The 20,237-nt window shown below is 32.0% G+C and overlaps 1 protein-coding gene across 2 annotated transcripts in view; it reads left to right on the plus strand.

The window, feature by feature from the left end:
* CCDC148 (coiled-coil domain containing 148) overlaps positions 1 to 20,237 on the plus strand; it is a 301,269-nt gene that overhangs the window by 158,972 nt on the left and 122,060 nt on the right. For both annotated transcript variants that reach the window (XM_051986343.1, XM_051986344.1), the window contains exons 10-11: positions 4,486 to 4,624; positions 6,506 to 6,712. In XM_051986343.1, coding sequence (XP_051842303.1) covers positions 4,486 to 4,624; positions 6,506 to 6,712 — 346 coding nt within the window. The remainder of the gene's footprint in view (positions 1 to 4,485; positions 4,625 to 6,505; positions 6,713 to 20,237) is intronic.

The following is a 20,237-nucleotide window of genomic DNA, read 5'->3' on the forward strand; positions in this document are numbered from 1 at the left end:
TAGTTATCTAATTTAGCATGGTTCAGTATAATTGATTTACTCCTACAAGGAAATGTTATGGGCCAGAACCTGAAACAAGGTACTAAGTGGAACTGAGGAGACAATGGTTAAATCTAGTTTAGCATTGATTTAATCCTCTAACAAATAATAGTTTCCTAGTGATATAATGATAGGTGTGTACTCAGTGTGGAGCACATAAGCTAGAAGATTCATCCAGGGAGATTCAGAAACATTTGGAGAGAAGGCAAAGGACTGATAGGAGCTTAAGCTCTCGGAACCAAGGAGAGAGATAGGCCTCTAAGAAAGCTAACCAGGCCCCAAAAAAGGAGACAAGACTTTGAAAGAGATAATAAAAGATTTGGATTTTAACACCTGGCTGTACTTGTGGTGATTACTGAACTGAAATGAAGGCTGCCCCCAGAGTCCCAAGAAAACCCAACAAGAAAACATTACATTTTAGAGAGAATATTACAATTATATTATCTTATATTTAACATATTTATGTTAAACATATCATTATGTTGATATTTTATTCATAATATTTTATATGAACTATTATATCATTTTATAAAATAAATCTGACTTTTAAAATAACCATTTCTTTTTTCAATAGTATTTTATATTTCCAAATATATACAAATATACTTTTCAACATTCATCTTTACAAAACTTTGTATTCAAATTTTTCTCCTTCTCCCCTCTTCTCAAATTAATTTTAGAAAGTTTTACTGAGGACTTAAAAAAATCATAGTTGCTTCAAATCATTTCCCCTTTCTGAGACTTACTTTATGACAAATAGATAAGGATTAACTGAATTAACAGATGCAACTACCAATGTATGCAATCTTCCATACCATAATTCCCTACCTTTCTTATGAAATGATAGTGGTGAATTTCTTAATCTTTTCTCTAGCAAAAAGATTAGGTTTTATAAATTTCACAATGTCTTTAATTTTCATTTTATATTTTAACAGTCATTGTACATTTTGTTTACTTGATTTTTCTTGCTTTACTCCATTTCCATTCATATGAGTTGACCCATGTTTTCTGAATCCCTTCTCTTCTTCATTTAATATTGCATAATAGTATTTCATTATGTTCTTATATTACAATTAGTTATTCCCTATTCAGTGGATATTGCCTTTGATGAGGTTAGTGCCATTCTTTTTTTTTTTTTTTTTTTTTTTTTTTTGCTGCTGAGGCAATTGGGGTTAAGTGACTTGTCCAGGATCACACAGCTAGGAAGTGTTAAGTGTCTGAGGCCAAATTTGAACTCAGGTCCTCTTGGCTTCAGGCTGGTGCTCTATCCACTGTACCACCTAGCTGTCCTCATTTGATGAGTTTAAAAGGCAGTATCAGTTGACCCTACCCCATGCCTATAATGTAAGATGATAAAACTGTCTTCTTTCCCAAACTGCTTTGCAGTTTTCTCAATACTTCTTTCCATAGCATTCCAATTCTTTGGTACCACAAAAAAAAAATTCTCCTATGATTATTTTGGTTGATATGGAGCCTTTCCTTTCTGTTTTTGACCTCCTTGGGATATAAACTTATCAGTGGGTTAAAAGATATATATATTTAGTGACTTTTCTTGCATTAATTTGAAATTGTTTTCCAGAATGGTTAGAAAAGGATATTCATGTACCTGCATTGTTGACTGTTTTTTAAAATCACCTTTGTAAATTTGTTTGGTATGAGATAAAACTTCAGATTTGCTTTTATGTACATTTCTCGTATTAGAAGTTATTTGGAAAAAAACATATGAGTATTACTATGTTAGGGTTCTTTTGAGAACTGTGTGTTCCTATCTCATATATTGGAGATTGGCTCATGTTCTTAAATATTTATGTTATTTCTTTATATATATATCTTTCATATCCTCATATCAAAGATAATAGATACAAATTTTTTCCAGTTAACAATTTCCCTTCTTACTTACCTTGATTTTCATCATTCAAAATTTACATTCATGTGATCAAAATTGTTTATTTCTTTTCTTTTAGTACACACTCTGTCCCGTATTTGGTCAAGAATTGTACCCTTTAGCAATAGTTGAGAAAGATACTTCCATTCATTTTTTAAAAATTTAATAACTTTTTATTGACAGAACCCATGCCAGGGTAATTTTTTAGAGCATTATCCCTTGCACTCACTTCTGTTCTGATTTTTCCCCTCCTTCCCTCTACCCCCTCACCCAAATGGCAAGCAGTCCTTTACATGTTAAATAGGTTACAGTATATCCTAGATACAATATATGTGTGCAGAACCAAATAGTTCTCTTGTTGCATCCATTCATTTTTTCTATTTTTTCCCCCATCCATGTGAGCTTTTATATTTAAACTGTATATCCTTTTGGAACTTATTGTGCTATATATGATGTTTAACAATTGGCTCTGGAAAAAATTTGTGTAGATAACTTACTTTTAAATCATTAGTGACATTTTCTCCATAATTTTCTTGAGTCTAATCAATTAATAAAATAATAAATCCTGATTTGCTGCATTTGTCAAATTCTGAGGTACAAATGCTTATAATGAAAATTTAACAATCAGCTTTCAGGAACCAGTTCCATCAAGCTCTGGTATATCCCTGGTGGTATTTGTTATAAAATGCTGATATTGACTTCTTTGCCAAACTTCTTTCTACTATTTCCAGAATTTTTTGTTGAATAAGGGACCCTTCCTCAAGTAAATTATATTCTTTGACTTGTCAAGCATTGGATATTAAATTAATTTGTTTCTGATTCTTTCTTATCTGGTTTGTTCTACACATTCGTGTTTCTGTTTTTTTAACAAGTGCCAAAATGTTTTCATGATTATTCATTATTTTTTGAAGTCTAAGAATGCCATTCCTCTTTCAGTACTACTTTTTTCCCATTATTTCTCTGAAGATAATTGCCCTTTTATTTATATAAATGAATTTTACTATCATTTTATATTGTTCCACAAAGTATCTCTTGACAGTTTCATTGGTAAAACAATAAAACTATAAAATTATTTTAAAAATATCATAATTGGGACAGCTCAGTGGCACAGTGGATAGAGCACCAACCCTGAAGTCAGGAGTAACTGAGTTCAAATCTGATCTCAGAAACTTAATACTCCCTAGCTGTGTGACCATGGGCAAGTCACTTAACCCCAATTTATATTTATTTATTATTTGACATGACCCAAACAAGAGTGATGGATATCATTCCAATTAATTATCTTTATTTTGGTAAAAAAATGTTTAATTACATCTATATGCTTTGAGTATTTAGATTGGCTCCATTTATTTTATTCATTTAGCAGTTATTTTGATGATTTTTTTCTTTTATTTGTTAATGGATTTTATTATTGCTATGTGAAATGGTGACAATATTTGTGAATTTATTTTGTATCTTTATTACAGTCATTCCAATTAGTTGTTCCCATTATTATTATTTTTTTTTGCCATTTTTCCTAATTTAATTTTTACTTTTGAAATTAAGGATTTATTTGCTTTTCTGATTTCCTTTCTCTCCCACTGGAAAAAAAAATCTTGTCAGAATTATGCAAAAAAACAAATTATAGTTCCACATTGGCCATTTAAAAATTTATGTTCTGTTCTTCATCTCTCTCAGGCTATGGACATTGGAATTATGGTGGGTCATTGTATTGATCAGAATTTTTAAGTCTTTCAAAGTTGTTTGTCTTTAAAATATTGTTATTATTGTTGTATAATTTGTTCTCCTTATTCTGCTTAGTTCACTTTTCAGTAATCCATACATGTCTTCTCAGGTTTCCCTGGATCAATCCTTTTCATCATTCCTTATGGTATACAATGACATTCCATTGTATTCTCATAAAACAATTCATTCAGCTATTCTCCCAATTGAGGAATATTGCTTTAATTACCTCTTCTTTGGCTCTTCAAAAAAATTGGTAGAAATATTTATATATATATGATTTTTTTCTCTTTATTTTATTTCTGTGAGGGATAGGCATGTTTAGCAGTATTACTGTACCAGAGGATGTACATAATTCAGTAATTTTCTGAGTATAGTTCCATCTTCCTATCCAGAGTACTAGATCAATTCACAATTCTATTAGTGGTGAATTAAAAGTGCTTATTTTCCTGCATTCTGAGAATGAGTTTTTAAAGATCTGTATTCCTGTTTTGTTGGAGTCTTTTTTTTTTTTTTGGTAGGTAATTGCCCATTTCCTTTTAACTTCTCAGATTTGTTAGATTGTAATTATTTATTGTAGGTTCAATACATTTTCTTTAAATTAGTGGTCAAAACTCAGGTTACGATCAAAGTTGAGGCTGAAGCACCTCCATTTTTATTAGAATTTAATTTTTGCTACATCACAAAATTAAATTTAGTTAATTATGCTTAATTAGGTTTTATTTATTATACATTAAAAATTGCATGAAAATTCTCAAAACTGCTAACTACATTGTCCTCAGCACTGTTTAATCTAGTCTTGTTAAAATAATGTGCTTTGACGTTTTCATTATCTTTAGGAACTTTGAGTTGAATGAAGAAGATCAATGGATTTACCAGATAATTGTAGATCAATATCCAAAAGATATTCAGGGAAGAAGAGCTTTATATTTGGATATGTTACAGAGATATTTACCTCACAAATCTAGGCATGATCTGGTGAGTGCTATTTTGAGTACTAAGAAGTTTGTTTATTAGAAAAAATCATATATTCAACACAAAAGTCTTGTTGAAAGTAACCTTTTGGAAATAATTTAACTCATAGAGTCTAAAGAAGGTAAACATTTGAAATATGGCCACCATTGTACAGTTTTATCTAATCATTATTATCATTCCTCTTGATGAATCATTAACACCTTTATAAGGAAATTTGTTTGTATAGAAGTATGCATTTTTCTACATAAGCTAGACAAAAAGCAATGATAAATTCAAAGCGTCTAATTTCATTGGCAGAATAGGCTTCTGTTGTGTTGCAGGTTTATAGAGAAATTCTCTTTTATCTTTAGCCTTTGTTTAATAGCTTTTTATACTTAATATTAGTAAATAAATGCATACTTTACATTTTTTTTAATCTTTGAACTTTTAAGCTAAGCTTCTGAAGAAGTTATTCAACTTTATTGGGCTTTCTATTCAGAAGTCTGAAGTAAAAATGATCAAATACATTGATGTTATTTAAATTATCTCATCCGTTTTATCTTACTACTACATCTTTGTCTTGAATTCTCTTTGTCTCTGTCTCTGACTCTGTTCCTCCCCAAAACCCTCCCTTTCTCCCTTTCTTCTCTTCCCCTCCCCTCATCATTTAACTTTAGAAGACTGTAAATTCCTTGAATGCAGGGACTATGTGTAATTTGTTTTTATCCTTCCTCTAGTTCTACATTAGGTGTGATGATTACTTCATAAATGTTTTGAATGAAAAGATTATATATTAAATGTTTGGATTTACAGATATCATAGGCTAATAAGAGCTTTATTAATATTAAATGCTTATTCTTTTAGAAAAATTTTGTTTTTCTAACTTTTGTATCTGGTGGTTTGTATGTGACATTTTCCTCCCATAACAGATTAATTCATATTTACTAGTTAGTTTTTTCTGACTTTTCTATTTATCTAATATTAACTATGTATTCTATTTAAGTTTTAGGTATTTTATCATTCTTTTCAGAATCATGTCTGCTTCCTTTCAAAATGTTTGGCAGGTGCTAAATAATCCTATTTGAGATTTTGTGGATTAAGACTAACAAGTTAACAGAACAGTTGGATTTTAATATTCAGAATTAAAAATATAAATTCATATCAGAATGCTTTTTTTTTTAAAGTGAAGCTACAATCTGCTCATTGTATACTTAGTCACCAAGAAATGAAATATTTGTTTTAAGGCCTCTTTTCTCTTTTCTGTTTGCTCATCAATTTTTATACCTTGCTCACATGGTTAGATAAATATCTAAAAATCAAGAGGCCCAGCCTAGTCTGGCAAAAGAAGCAAAGAATTCTTTGGTTTTTAAAATATATTTTGAGGCAAAATCAGTTCTTATCTAAAATGTTCAGACAAAGAGCTGTACAACTGGGATTATCTTGCTTATTGAAAATGTTGTGAATGATTGTTTTAAGTCTCCTTCTTTTATTTGGAAAACTCTGATAAGTGCTTATAATTCTAACATATTATACAAACTGACTAAATTTAAGAAAACATTATTATTTGTCCTCACATAAAGCTGTGATTTGTTTCTTTACTTTTTCATTGGTTCGTTTTGTATAAACACTACAGTCATTTTCCAGTATTATCCATTTCCCTCTCCAATTTTCCTCCATCAACAACTCATTGTAACAGAGAAAAAAGTTTTGGCATTTGTCTTCCCCATCAGAATTTGGGGTATAAAAAAATTTGATTTTTAGGCAACAATTGCTTTCTACTCTTAAGAAAAGCTTTATATTTCCCTTGGCTTTTCCTATCAACATAATTTGAGCAAAAATGACTTGTCAAGTGTAACTTTTTTTTCATAATTACAAAATGTTAATATTTAGCAACTTCCTTTTTAGGTTACACATGAGAAATATTGGAACCAATATTGTTTAACCAAGGATCAGAGAAGAATTTTCTTATTAAATTGGGCTAAGGATAAGAAAGACTTTATACAAAAAGCTATAACAACTGTTGGAGAAGCACATACTGCTTATGAAATGGAGACCATTTTGGCCCATGACAGAAAAAAGCAACTGGAACTCTGTGCTGATCTGAAAGAAAAGGTAGGATATTTTATAAAAGATATCTTCTAAGTAGTTCTTTGAATAACCATTTGTTTAATTAAAGCTTTTTATTTTCAAATATATGCATGAATAAATTTACACATTCACCTTTGCAAAACCTTGTGTTCCACATTTTTTCCCTCCCTTCCACCCACCTCATTCCCTAGCTGGTAAGTAATCCAATCCATGTTAAACATGTACAGTTCTTCTATACATATTTCCACAATTATCATGTTACACAAGAAAAATGAGATCAAAAAGGAAAAAAAACAAGAAAACAAAACGCAAGAAAACAACAACAAAAAGAGTGAAAATTCTTTGTTGTGGTCCACATTCAATTCCCACTGATCTCTCTTTGGATACAGATGGCTTTCTCCATCACAAGATCAATGGAACTGGCCTGAATCATCTCATTGTTGACAAGAACCATGTCCATCAGAATTTATCATTGTAAATATTGCTGTTGCTGTGAATAATGCTCTTTTGATTTTGCTCATTTCACTTAACATCATTCCATATAGGTCTCTCCAGGCCTCTCTGAAATCATCCTGTTGATCATTTCTTATAGAACAATAATGTTCCATAACATTCATAGACAATAGCTTATTCAGCCATTCTCCAACTGATTGAATAACCATATTTTTTGTTTGAAACCAACTACTAAGAGCAAATAGCAAGGAAGATGTGAAGATATAGATGTTAACCAATTATTGAAATTCACTCAGTGTTAATTATTAAAATTCAGGAATCCACTGAAGTCAGTCATGATGCCTCCAGACTGTAATGTAATTTGGAGGCACTCATAGAAAGGTATATAAAAATAAGCAGATAAATGTTCTTGACTTTGGAAGACCAAGATCTCCAGCTGAAATATAGGAAGTACTCATTCTTATCATGAATTCCTCATATTATACATTTTTGAAATGTGTTCTAAGAGTCTAAATCATAAAACATATTGTTGAAAAATAAATAAATATAATTCCTGGATGATTGGCCACAGGTAATATTGCATGCTCCTCTTTCTTTGATATCATTCTAGAGGAAATCTCTGAACTTTTCATTGTTATAGCAGTTTTGGTATGATTTACTTCACTATCACTGTAGAAAAATCTGGTTACAGGTAATCTTGTCTGTTCCATTCAACCATAGAGGCTGAAAAAAGGCTTAGTGTCATTTTTCAAAGCATCCACACTTTGGAAATTTTCCTGTTTCTAACAGCTGTGCTAACAATATGATATATATTCCATATTATATCATATAATCAAAAGACTAAGAGAGCTAACCAAGTTTATTTGAATTATTTATCATCTATTATGGCATAATCATTTTCCATCACATTCATATGTTCTAGTTTGTTCAGTAACTACCAAATCGTAAGGCATACATTTTCTTTCAATTTTTATTATTACAGTGAAGGTATGTGGATTGCTTTGTTTTTTGGTACATATGGGTCTTAGTGTCATTATGCTCCTTTGACTGTAAATCCAATAGTAGGATCTCTGGATCAAAAGATATTCCAAATTATCTTCTAGAAATGTTGAACCAATTCACAGGTCCATCAGCAATTAATTAGCAAAGGGTGTGTGTGTGTGTGTGTGTGTGTGTGTGTTTTGCATGTTTTCAGTTTCATTAGATTGAGCTTTTTGAGAGTAGGACTTTTGTCTTTGCTATATATAACACAAAGGGCTTCTAAAAATTTATTTCGTATGTATGGGTCTTTTCCCTATTTTCTTTTATCTTTTTGTGGAATATTTCCAGTAGTGGTGTTGGTAGATTAAAGGGTAAATACACATAGTTTAGTGATATTTTTGGTTATATTTCCAAATTATATTTCAGAGTAGCTGAGCTAATTCAAAGATAGTCCCTTCAACAACTATCACTTTATTTTATTTTATTTTTTGGTTATCTTTGTCAATCTGATGGGTAGAAAATGGAACCTCAGAATTGTTTTAAATTATATTTCTCTTATCAGTGATTTAGAGCATTTTTTCATATGGCCATTGACAGCTTGCTTTTCTTCTTTTGAAAAATATCTCTTTATCCTTAGAAGATTTACTCATTGGAAGCATGCCTCACATTACTATTTATTTCAATCAATTCCCTATATATCCTTTGGCTATAAAAGCTTTATCATTTTTAGCATCTATTACAGTTCTTAAATATAATAAGAAATTCATAAATGACTATAATAGTTCTTTTATTATGGACTTAATCTGGGAAAAAAATTTTAGGGCTTATGATGACTAATACCAAATTTTATATTATTCATATTTCATATATTTTTTTACCAGTTATGAGTCATTTATAGAGATTTTGATTCTCAGTTTGAGACAAATGGGGGAAAACATGTTGAACAATATGTGTGTGTGTGTGTGTGTGTGTGTGTCTGTGTGTGTGTGTGTATGTGACAGAGAGAGAAAGAGAGAGCAAGAGTGAGAGAGAGAGAGAGAGAGAGCAAGAGTGAGAGAGAGAGAGAGAGAGCAAGAGTGAGAGAGAGAGAAAAAGAGAGAGAGAGAGAGAGAGAGAGAGAGAGAGAGAGAGAGAGAGAGAGAATCTCTTGATTCCCGAAACATTTATAGGAGAATCAAGTATTTAAATTTCAAAGTGCTATTAAAACGTCATCTTTGATTACTATGCCTTTGTCTTTACTTGTACAGAAACCAGCAATTGAAAAGATATGTATTGCATGCAAGTATTTTAAAATGGCATACATTACTTTTTAGTAGTATTTAAATACTAATGAATATTAGAGAGCACTCACTATTTGTGGGGAAACAACTTTGAAACAATGAAGAATTGAGTTCCAATCTTGCCTCTGATACATACTTAAACTTTTGGTACCCAAACCACTTTCCAAGACATAATTTATGATCAAGTTGCTAATCTGTACAAGGGATAACTTTCAATATTTACTTAAATTGTAGGTTTTTTAGTTTCTGTAGGAAAAAAACAATGTATAACTTAACATAATACTGATTCCTAAGTAAGCAATTGGTTACTAGAGTTCCTCTGCCAGAAGACGAAGAAAAAAAAAAGGAGGAAGAGGAGGAGGAGGAAGAGAAAGAGGAGAAGGAGAAACAGAAAGAGGAAGAGGAAGAGGAGGAGGAAGATGAGGAGTAGCAAAGGAGAAGGAGCAGATGATGATGAAGGTGAAGAAAGAAATCAAACCAAAATTGAAATTAAAAACAAAACAAAACACTAACAATTGTTTCATACTCCCACAATGAAATAGGAAGAAAATCTCAGAATATTATGCTAATGTTTTAACTTATTCTTTGATACCTTGTTTTATTTATAGAATGTTAGCTAGTTTTTAAATTTGTGGTGGGAATAAACTCAACATTAGTTATGTCTGAATCAGAGATATATAGTAGTCATCATCATCATCCAGACTCTCAAAGGAACTTTTTTTGCATGAAATATAATTTTTAAATGTTGCATTTTCTAAGAATATATTATATGAATTGTGTGAAAAAAAATGGACTCAGCAAACATTTTAAATTTACTCTTAATTTCATAGTACTTTAATAGAATTTTCTTTTGGTTATACTGGCCAGTTCATCTCAATATTTATGCCAAAATATGTGCATCAAGTAATCTGTAGTATGATATGGTAATCTGTAACATTATGGCTTATTTGGTGTGGCTTTCATTACCTGTTTGTGAGACCTGTAACACTTTTGGCCAAATTCTATCTACAAGTAATCCAAATCAACACCCATTTTGTCTAGCTAAATCCTACAAAAGACCACTGATTACTGTATTAATTATTCTGTGAGGGAGTGCAATATCTGCATATTCAGTAAGGAGGTATGTGTGTGCTCTTTGGGCCAGAAGCCCAATAGCTACATCAGTTCCTTTCTTATAAAGCTTTCCCAATGTTGCAGCAGCTTCATTTGCCACCAGAGGGTATTCAGCTCAGCTTTCAAGTGCTTTGACTGTCCCCCCACTTTTGGCCATTTTGAAGGTACCCATAAGATAAAATAGGATATTACTTAAAATATTTTAATTCTCATGCTCCAAAGTTACTATCCCCATATCTAAGTTGTCCTCTTGTGACAAATCCTTGTATTCACAGGACTCAGATATTCAACATATGATGGTCATAATTTATTGAGCTTAGTAAAAATGAAAATAAATGCTCTTACTCTCTCAGCTCTTCAGGGATGGTAAGAAGAAATTCTTAAACGCTCATATCTGTAACCTTTTAATTTAAATTCCATGACATAGCATAAGATGAAGGAAAATGGCGGGGGGAGGGGGGGAAATGGGGAGGAGGAGGAAAGGAGGGGAGGGAGCATGGGGGGGGGAAATAGTGGGGAAAAATTAAATTTCCCTTTCATGTTTACCAGCTGATAGTATTCTTCTTGGCCTTCAAATTTGGAGTTCTCTTTCTTTTTGCTCTGGTTCTAATATTGGCTTCAAGATTTCAGCCTCTCTAGTGCTGGTCTCTGGTAGTCTCAGTCATGATCTGAGGGAGTCTCAGAACTTAGCAGCAGTAGCTTTCACAGATACTTGCTACAGTGTACCTTATGGAAGCCCAGCAATCTTAATCCCGAAACTGTTGCTAAACCACAGATATCTGGATAATGATGAACCGATCTGAACCTAACAGTAGCTAGCCACTGATTGACCATTCTCCATATAGTGATGAGTAAATTTAGACCTCAAAAGAGTGGCCCAATCCTCTTATATCACCCTCTAGCCTATTTTGAGACAGCATTTTTCTCTTTCCTAGAGGAAAACTGGGGCATTCTCACCGCTCAGTATCAAATTCTGTTTCTCTTTGTGGCGATTCCTTAGGGACTTTGAATTCATACACAAATGAAAAAGCAATATATAAGTACTCCCTAAATGTATAAAACCTGATAATTAAGCAGTATAATCAATATATATACATGTACATGTACATTATGTATATGTATATATAGATCCTGGTCACATACTAAAAATGAAAAAAAAAAAAAAGAATTGGGTCCACAACTAAATGGAAGGAAAACAATGGGTTTGTATTGACTTTGGAAAACTTCATAACTCTTTGATGATCCCAAATTTCTACCAGAAAACAAAAGCCCATCTTTTTAAATACCCATATTCTACTGGTTTATTGCATGTTTATAAGTCACAGAATATTATCATTTCTGAATAATTTAAAATAAACATGACAGTAATGAGTTGCATGGTATATGTGTGCAGGTTGCAGCTAATAATAAAAAAAAAAACTATGAAAAAAGAGAAGTATAATATGTCTAATCAAAGACATTATAATCAAAAAGGAAAATGGGATGTGATGAGAGCAAGGATAACTCATGGCCAACCAGTGTGCTTGACTGGTATAATTACAAATAGAGAAAGCAAACAAGGCCGTGAGCACTTTGGGTAGGAGCTTACTTTGGGAGATCACCAACAAGAGCACATAGGACAGATGTGACCTGAAATGCTGGAGAGAACATTCCCATCAATGAATATGTAGTATAGTATTTGTCCAGTATTTTAAAGTTCACACAATTTCTCAATCATATTTCTAATGTACAATTTTAAATGATGATAGTTAATCTGCTTGTGAGATATATTCCCAAAGTTCCTCCTGACCATGGTGATTTCTACTTAATTCACTAATTTATTTGAATTGGTTAAAAGAATGTACTTTCCAGTAATGATGGAAATATCATTTTGTGTCTCTGGGAAAGATTTAGCTTATTCAGTTTGACATTCTATTCTCAGATATATAATGAGATAATTTACAATGCAAAGCTAGTAATTTCCATCTATTCTTTCCCATCTAGTCCATTAAAATGCTTCATTTCTAATATAGATATTTTGCTACTACATATGTATATGTATATATACAATATATCAGTATTTTACATTTAAAAATTTTAATTGATATAATATTTTCCAAATTAAGCATTTTCTTTTATAAAAAGGAAAGTCTTATGTAAATATATGAAAGTATATTAGTTTTGAAACTTATGTTGAACAGAATTTACAGCAGAAAAATTTTTTTGGCAGAAGTGTGTGCAATTGAAGGACAAATATGCCAATGTTGAATATGTTTTTCAAGGGGATAACAGAGGGAAGGAAAAGCTCAACTAATATTTCACCTTAAAAATCAAAACAAAAACTCAACCCCCCCCCAAAAAAAGAACCCAAATCTTGTTAATACTTACACTTCCAAAATAATATAATTCCCCTGGAAATTTTTTCAATTTAAATTTTATCCATCAACAACCTTTTACAATAAACATACCAACTGGCTTTTAGCTGTCATCTTAAGTCTCAAAAGAATGTTCTTTGATTATAAAACTGGACTGACAGGAATTTAAGAAAGAGACTCCAAAAAGCCAAAAAATTACTATACTCCTTTGTTCCCATGAATTTCCTCATCTGTTGGCAAAAAGGACTAGTATTGAATAATGATCGCATAAGGAAAAAAACCAAAGTATATAGAATTTCTCCTTCTTTCAAAATGATACATGGGAATAGAAACATTTTGAATTATGCTATGCAAATTAATAATCATTTTATCTCACATTTGTAAAATGTCTTTTGGTTTCTCCAATCATATATTATCTTTAAGCCTAAAATTACTCCTTTAAAATGCTATGCTTTTTTTTTTTTTTTGGCCAATAAAACACTCCTCTGGTGTATCAGGATGTTATTAACTCATTTTGTAAACAAGGAAACCAAGTAATAAAGAACTTGAACTCAGGGAAGGATACCTAACAGACTGAATGACAAGATCAAAAAAGATTCCAACAGATTTGAAAAATGGGCCAAATCCAACAAGAAATTTAATAAATTGAAATATAGTTTTGCACTTGGGGATAAAAAAATAACTACACAAGTATAGAATGGAAACAATTTGGCTAAATCATAGATTACATGAAAATATCTTGCAAATAAGTTCAACATGAGCCAATGGTAACATGACAGTCAAAAAAAAGTGAATGCTATCTTAGGATGCATTCACAGAAGCACATTGCCCAGAACAAGATATATTGGTCTTACTGTCTCCAGAAAGTCGTGTGTAGAGAAGAGGAAGAAGGCCTTTTTGTCTGGAATGTAGAGTGTGTGTGAGAGAGAAATACCAAATAAGTTCAGAAAGATAGGTTGAAGCCAGATTGTAAGTGCCAAACCCTAGTTATAATTGGAAACAACTACAATTTTGTAGAGAATGGGCTCCTTTATTCTCTTGTGAATATTTTCCTATTCCTTCTGAGGAGTGTAATCAGATGCAACAGACACCTAAAAATTGTGTCTGTATTTCTATTCAGTTATACCTAACTGGAGTTGTGGGAACTTCAAAATGCCAATGTCAGGTCAAAGTCAGCCAAAGAACCAGGTTCACCATTCCTAATAAAGAGAGTCCACTTGTGATGCAAGAGTATCCACATATGGAGCATGCTTGTATGAAATGTCTTTGTTGAGGTTTTCTTTCTCCCTAAGACAGAAACTTCAGCAAAAGGTTGGGGTCCCAGCATTTGAGCCTAAAATTTTGATGTCAATAACTTCTACTCTTGTTCCTTAGTCTTGGCTTGTGAAGATACACAAAAACTGTTTCTTCTTCTATATGATAGTCCTTTACTTCTTTCTGTTTTCTAGGGTGATCTTTCCAAATTCATTCAACTCTTTTTAAAATTTGTCTATTCTTCATTCATTTATTTGGCAAATTATTAAGTTGCTGCATTGTGTAGAACACTGTGAAGTGTTCTAAAACAAGGGAGATTGTTTTAAATAAAATATGATCCTTCTTTTCAAATAAATTCTTGTAATGTTATCTTTCATAATTAAGTCATTGATTTCTCTAGTTGATCAATGTTCTCCTTAACTGGATACTGTTATTATTCATTCAGTCATGTCTGACTTTTTTGTAACTTCAGGAATATAGCATTTCAGTTCCTTCTATCTTTTCCCATGTCTCAAAGTCTGTCCAAGTTCACATTCATTGTTTCCCACTATTTATCCATTTCATCTTCTGTCACCCTTCTTTTCTTTTACCTTCAATCTTTTCCAATATCAAGGTCTTTTCCAATGAGTTCCATCTTCTTATTATGTGGCCAAAGTAATTATGTATTAGCTTTTGTATTTGACCTTCCAGTGAATGGACAGACTTAATTTCTTTTAAGTATTGACTTCCTTGCTATTCAAGGAACTGTCAAAAGTCTTCTAAAAGTCTTCTCCACCATACAAAAGTATTGATTTTTTGGCATTCAGCTTTCCTCATAATACAATTCTCACAGCAATACTTTGCTACTGGAAAAAGTATAGTTTTGACTATATTATCTTTTGGCAGCAAGGTGATCCCTCTACTGTATAGTATGCTGTTCAGATATGCCATAGGTTTCCTTGCAAGGAGCAAACATCTTTTAATTAAATTAAGCTTTGTTTGAAATAAAATCCTGAAAAATCTAAGAGTTCATTGAATATCCTTTTTTTCTTCAGTATTATACTTAGTTTTACTGTATATGATATTTTTGATCTCAATCCTACTTCTTTTGATTGTATATTTATAATATTCCAGGACCTGTGGTCTTTTATTGTAATTGCTGATAAATTGTAGCTTTAGCACATTTGAATTTTTTTCTTGTAATCTTTTTTCTTTGATCTCAGGTTTTCAAAATTTAGCAATAATGTTTCCATGTGTTTTCCTTGAGATGATAATCAGTGGGGTTTTTTTAATTTCTACTTTCCCTTCTTGTTCTATCATTTCAAGACATTTTTCTTTGATTATTTTTGAAAGCTGTGACCAGGAAAAGAACTTCGACACAGATTTTTGTGTCAAGATTCTTTTCTTGGTCACTGCTTACAGGTAGTCCAATTATTGTGTCTTCTCTTCCTTAACTGTTCTTCAGATCTGTTTTTTCTTATGTTTTACCTTCTCTTCTATTTTTTCATCCTTGATCTCTTATAGCTTCACTGATTTCCCCTTGCCCAATTCAAATTTTCAATGAATCATTTTCTTCTTTAAGATTCTGGATCTCCTTTTTCTAATTGACTGACTTTAAAAGAATAAAATTTTTGTTTTGTAATATTCTCTCTAAAATGTAATCTCTGTTGAGGTTTTCTTGGGGTCTCTGGGAGCAGCCTTCTTTTCAGTTCAGTAATCACCACACGAGTAGCCAGGGGTTAAAGTCCAAATCCTTTATTGTCTCCTTCAAAGTCTTGTCTCCCTCACTTGGGGCTCTGCTAATTTTTCTGGAGGCCTTCCGGATCTTGATTTCAGTGGAGAAGCGAGGGAGGAGAGCCTGCCACCATTTACTGGTCTTCCCTAGTTCTGATTCTGGCTGAGTTTGTCTGAGCTTATATGCTCTCTTATCAAAGGTGTGAATCTTGTAGAACTATAATAAGTACTAAGTACATGTACTGAATTAGAGAATTGTTAAGCACCATGCTAAATTAGATAACTATTGTCTCTATCAATTCCATGGACTTAGTACCTTGTAAGAATCCTTTGTTTCAAGTTCAGAGTTCTGGCCCATAACATCTTATCCACCTCCCCATTGCTCTCATTTGTTTTTTAAATTCTTTTTTGGATATTTCTATAAATTGTTTCTGGGCAAGTAGCCATTTAACATTATTCTTTGGAGTAGAAGAGGCTTTTTTTTTTTTTTTTTTTTTTTACTTTAATGTCCTTCTCTGAAAAATGAATCTTGTTCTTCCTTGGTTTCCATAGTAAGTTTTTTTGTTTGGGTTCTTTTTTCTTTATCATTTCCTTTTTTAAAAAAAATCGAGAACTTATTAATGTAATTATTTTTCATTTTGGGATAGGCAGGATGGTGCCTTTGGCTTCACTTATTTTTCTTTTCTGACTTGGAACCTCAACCTCAAATCTCCACCATCTTGCAAGGGCCCACACCCAAGAGTATCCCTGCCCCACTGCTTCTGCACTCACCTGGAGTCCTGGTACTTTCTCACCCAGGACAGTGTCTCAGTAGCACACCTGCCTGATATTTTTGATTAGTTGAGATTCTCAGTCTTCTTAGACTCTTCTCTCTTCCCCCTCCATCTCCCCTGACTTTCCACACTGTTTAGGAGATGAAGGTTTCTGTAATTTAGCCCCAGAGCTCTCTGCTTGTTTCAATGGAGCTAGCCTGGAGGTGTTCATACTTCATACAAGTTAAATTGTATTTAGTCATTCTGGTAGATTCTGATAGTCATTAAATATAAATTTAAATATGTATGCTTTATGATGGCATATGTTTGTAAGGAAAACCAATTGAATTTAAAATAAAAAGTTCAACAGTAAAATTACATAATATACAACATTAGTATGACCCATATATGTCATGATATCATCATATAGTATCCCCATATTGGTATATTTTCCCCTCAAAACCAAAATTATACTCATATTAGCTAAGTTTGTTTGTTACTGAACTGACTATTTGCATACTTTACTGATCTAATGCCTTACTTGCTTCCTTGATTGGACATTAACATATAGTGTAATATTAAGGAAGGGAAGGATAGAGGTCATTTTGAGACTAGGGAATTCTCTTCATACAGTTTCCTAATAAGTTTTCTGATTGATTTGCCCCCTTTGAAGGCTATGACACTTCTGAATGATTATTGTCCAGTGATGGACTCACAAATTTATGAAAAAAAGCAATTTTTTCATCACTCTAATTTCAGTTCTCGCAGATCTGTAAAAGGAAAGCATGTTTTCTTCTAAATGATATGCCTTTTTAAAATATGAATCTAGTATAATACTTTTCTTACAGTGAATTCATGGTTATAAGCAGAAAAAAAGAGACAATAGAAAAATCTTTAATCTTGACTGATATGGAATTATTTTCATTTTAAAATGTGCTTTTAGTCAATTATAAATATGTCCAATTGGTTCATTAATTCTAAAGAATTTGCTATTTAACTACAGTTTGTAATATTGTTCAGATTTATATTACCCTTTCTACCCCTATACACAGCCCTCTATAATTTAGAAGAACAGTCACATTCTAAAAACCTAACCATATTCATGATGTAGTTTACTCCCTATAAATAGAAAATGTCATCCTAATAATAAGAAACCTAGAGCCTTTGCATATAATAGTGGATATTATTATCAGTCAATTATATCAGCTCTTTGTAACTTCCATTATTTTCATGTTAGGTATAATTAAGTATAAGTGAGAAATTTAGAAGAGAGAATAATCTGGAAAGACAAAATGCAGATCTCTAAGTCTCCTTCCTAGCATTGATGGTAATTTGGTTCACACTACTGGGCTTTAAATTTTCTGTTTAATATTTTTTTATGAATTAGGAATTAGTACTTTCTCCTTGGTTGAATGGTGTAATATTTTATGTGAAAGGTTATAGTAATTCCTCAGAGAGACATAATCAGAATTAGTAATTAGAACATTTTGGACTGGTGGAAAAATATATACATTTGTTGCCAAGTGTTATTGGAGTTTTCGTTTAGAAGTAAAAATAACTAAATTTGAACTTTAAAAATTCAATTGAATTCCAAACAATGGTTATTGTTCTCATGTTTATCTGGTTAAAACAGTTATTTTAGAGCTTTTACTAAAATTTTATGGGAAAAAATTAGTTTTTCTATCACCATGAGAATATTATAATGCCTAGATAATACTCAGCTTCCATCCTAGTCTCTGTTTGGAAAAAGTTCAAGACTATGGGATTTATTCTCTTGTGAATGCTCAGGGAATTTATGTGTGTAACTTCCATTAGCATTAATGGGGATAATCTGTATGAAGCCCTTGTGCATTGACAGAAAGGCTCTTAATTTTGCATTTTCCTCTCCATTTCCTTTCCTTCTACTTTGATGATATCTGTTTTCTTTCTCTCTTATGCCTTTCTTCTTTCATTCATTTTCTGTTTCTCTCTGTTTCTCTTTGTCTCTGTCTGTCTCTCTCTCTCTCTCTGTTCCCTTACCTACATGTATTTGACTTTGTTTACGGGGAGGCAATATATATTGATCAGCATGCCCTATATCTAGTTTTGAGATATTTATTGCTAAATTTCATTGCAATTGAAATGGGCTGCAGTGCTGGTAATGAAAGTCACTTTCATTTATGATTTTGCCAAGTTAATCTTCTTATGATCTCCATTTGATTTCAGTTGTTGGATCTTCTTTGTAGACAAGAAGTAATGACCTTTTTGTGTAGTGAGATTAAAGCTACTAACTGCCAAGATCTTTATATCATCTGTGTTTATTCTGTGCTATATCCAGAAAGAGCTTAGCTGTAGATAAAAAACCTCACCAAAGACCTCCTGTTAGAAACCTATAAATTACGAAATTCATAAACTGTAATCATTTTTATCATTCACTACAATTGCTTTTCTTAATTCTCTTCCTCAGCAGTAGTTTTAGTTTCAATGACTCCGAAATGGTTTTATTCTCATAAAAAGTGTTCTAGCAGTTACTGAGCTCTTGAGATTTTGTTCATTAAAGTAAGAACTCAGAGGAAAATTTTACTACTTTGCTTTGAGATAAAAAAAAACCCAACAACTATATCATCTGGTTGTGCTAAAGTAAATTTAAATAGCTTTAAATGTTTTACTAATATTTATTTACAAATGGCATAATTTTTCCCATGATTCTCCTATAACATCATAACCCCTCAAAATACTAACCTGAAATTTTTTCACTTGTATCAGTCAGGAAAATATCTTAATCTGATATGCTGTCCTGTAGTTAGATCAGAAAACTCAAAATTATATCAACAAGGAAAGTAAATTTTGGAGTTGTGAGCTTTGGAATTTAACTGAAGAGTCAATTACAAATGTAACTGGGAGAGACACTAGGAGAATAAAAATAAGGTAGGTACACAAATGTGGTAAGGGAGAATATGACAAGCACTATAGATGAAGTATAAAAAAAGGGGGAAGAGAGAAATATCCCTTACTAGGGATAGGAATGGTGATCAGAGAAGCCTTAATGGAAGGAGTAAAATTTGAGCTAGCCTTGAAGAATGGGTGAAAATTTAACAGGGAAAGAAGATTTGGGGAGAGTCAAAGTAATTCTATATAGGACTACTATATGAGCAAAAGCATGAAGGTGGAAAAGTGCATGGCTTATTCAGATAATAGGAAGATGTAAAATTTGATTCGTGAAAAGGCACACAAAAAAGACCGGAAGAGATGAAATAGAAAGGTTGGTGGGAACTGGTTCCTGGAGAACTTTGAATACTAAGTTTAATATGTTTGGCTCTAGATAATGGAGCACTGTTGAAAGTTTTTGAGTAGTGAAATAATATGATCTGGCCCATTCATTAAGAAAATTAATTTCACACATATACACATATAATTGGAGTGAGGAAAAAACAGAGATTTGCAAGAAGGAGGTGGGGCATGAAGCCCAAGATGGCACATTAGAGGCAGCAACTCAGCTGAACTCTTTCAACATTCTCCTCCAACAACTTTAAAATAAGGCCTCAAATCAAGTTTTGGAGTAGTAAAGTCAACAAAGGGTCAGGGTGAGACACTTTTCCAGTGAAAAAAACTTGGGAGGTTGACAGGAGACTTCTTTGACAATAGGATGAAGCTTTGCTGGAATGTGTGG

This window comes from Antechinus flavipes, chromosome 3, assembly GCF_016432865.1.
Source record: "Antechinus flavipes isolate AdamAnt ecotype Samford, QLD, Australia chromosome 3, AdamAnt_v2, whole genome shotgun sequence".
NCBI classification, from domain to species: Eukaryota; Metazoa; Chordata; class Mammalia; order Dasyuromorphia; family Dasyuridae; genus Antechinus; species Antechinus flavipes.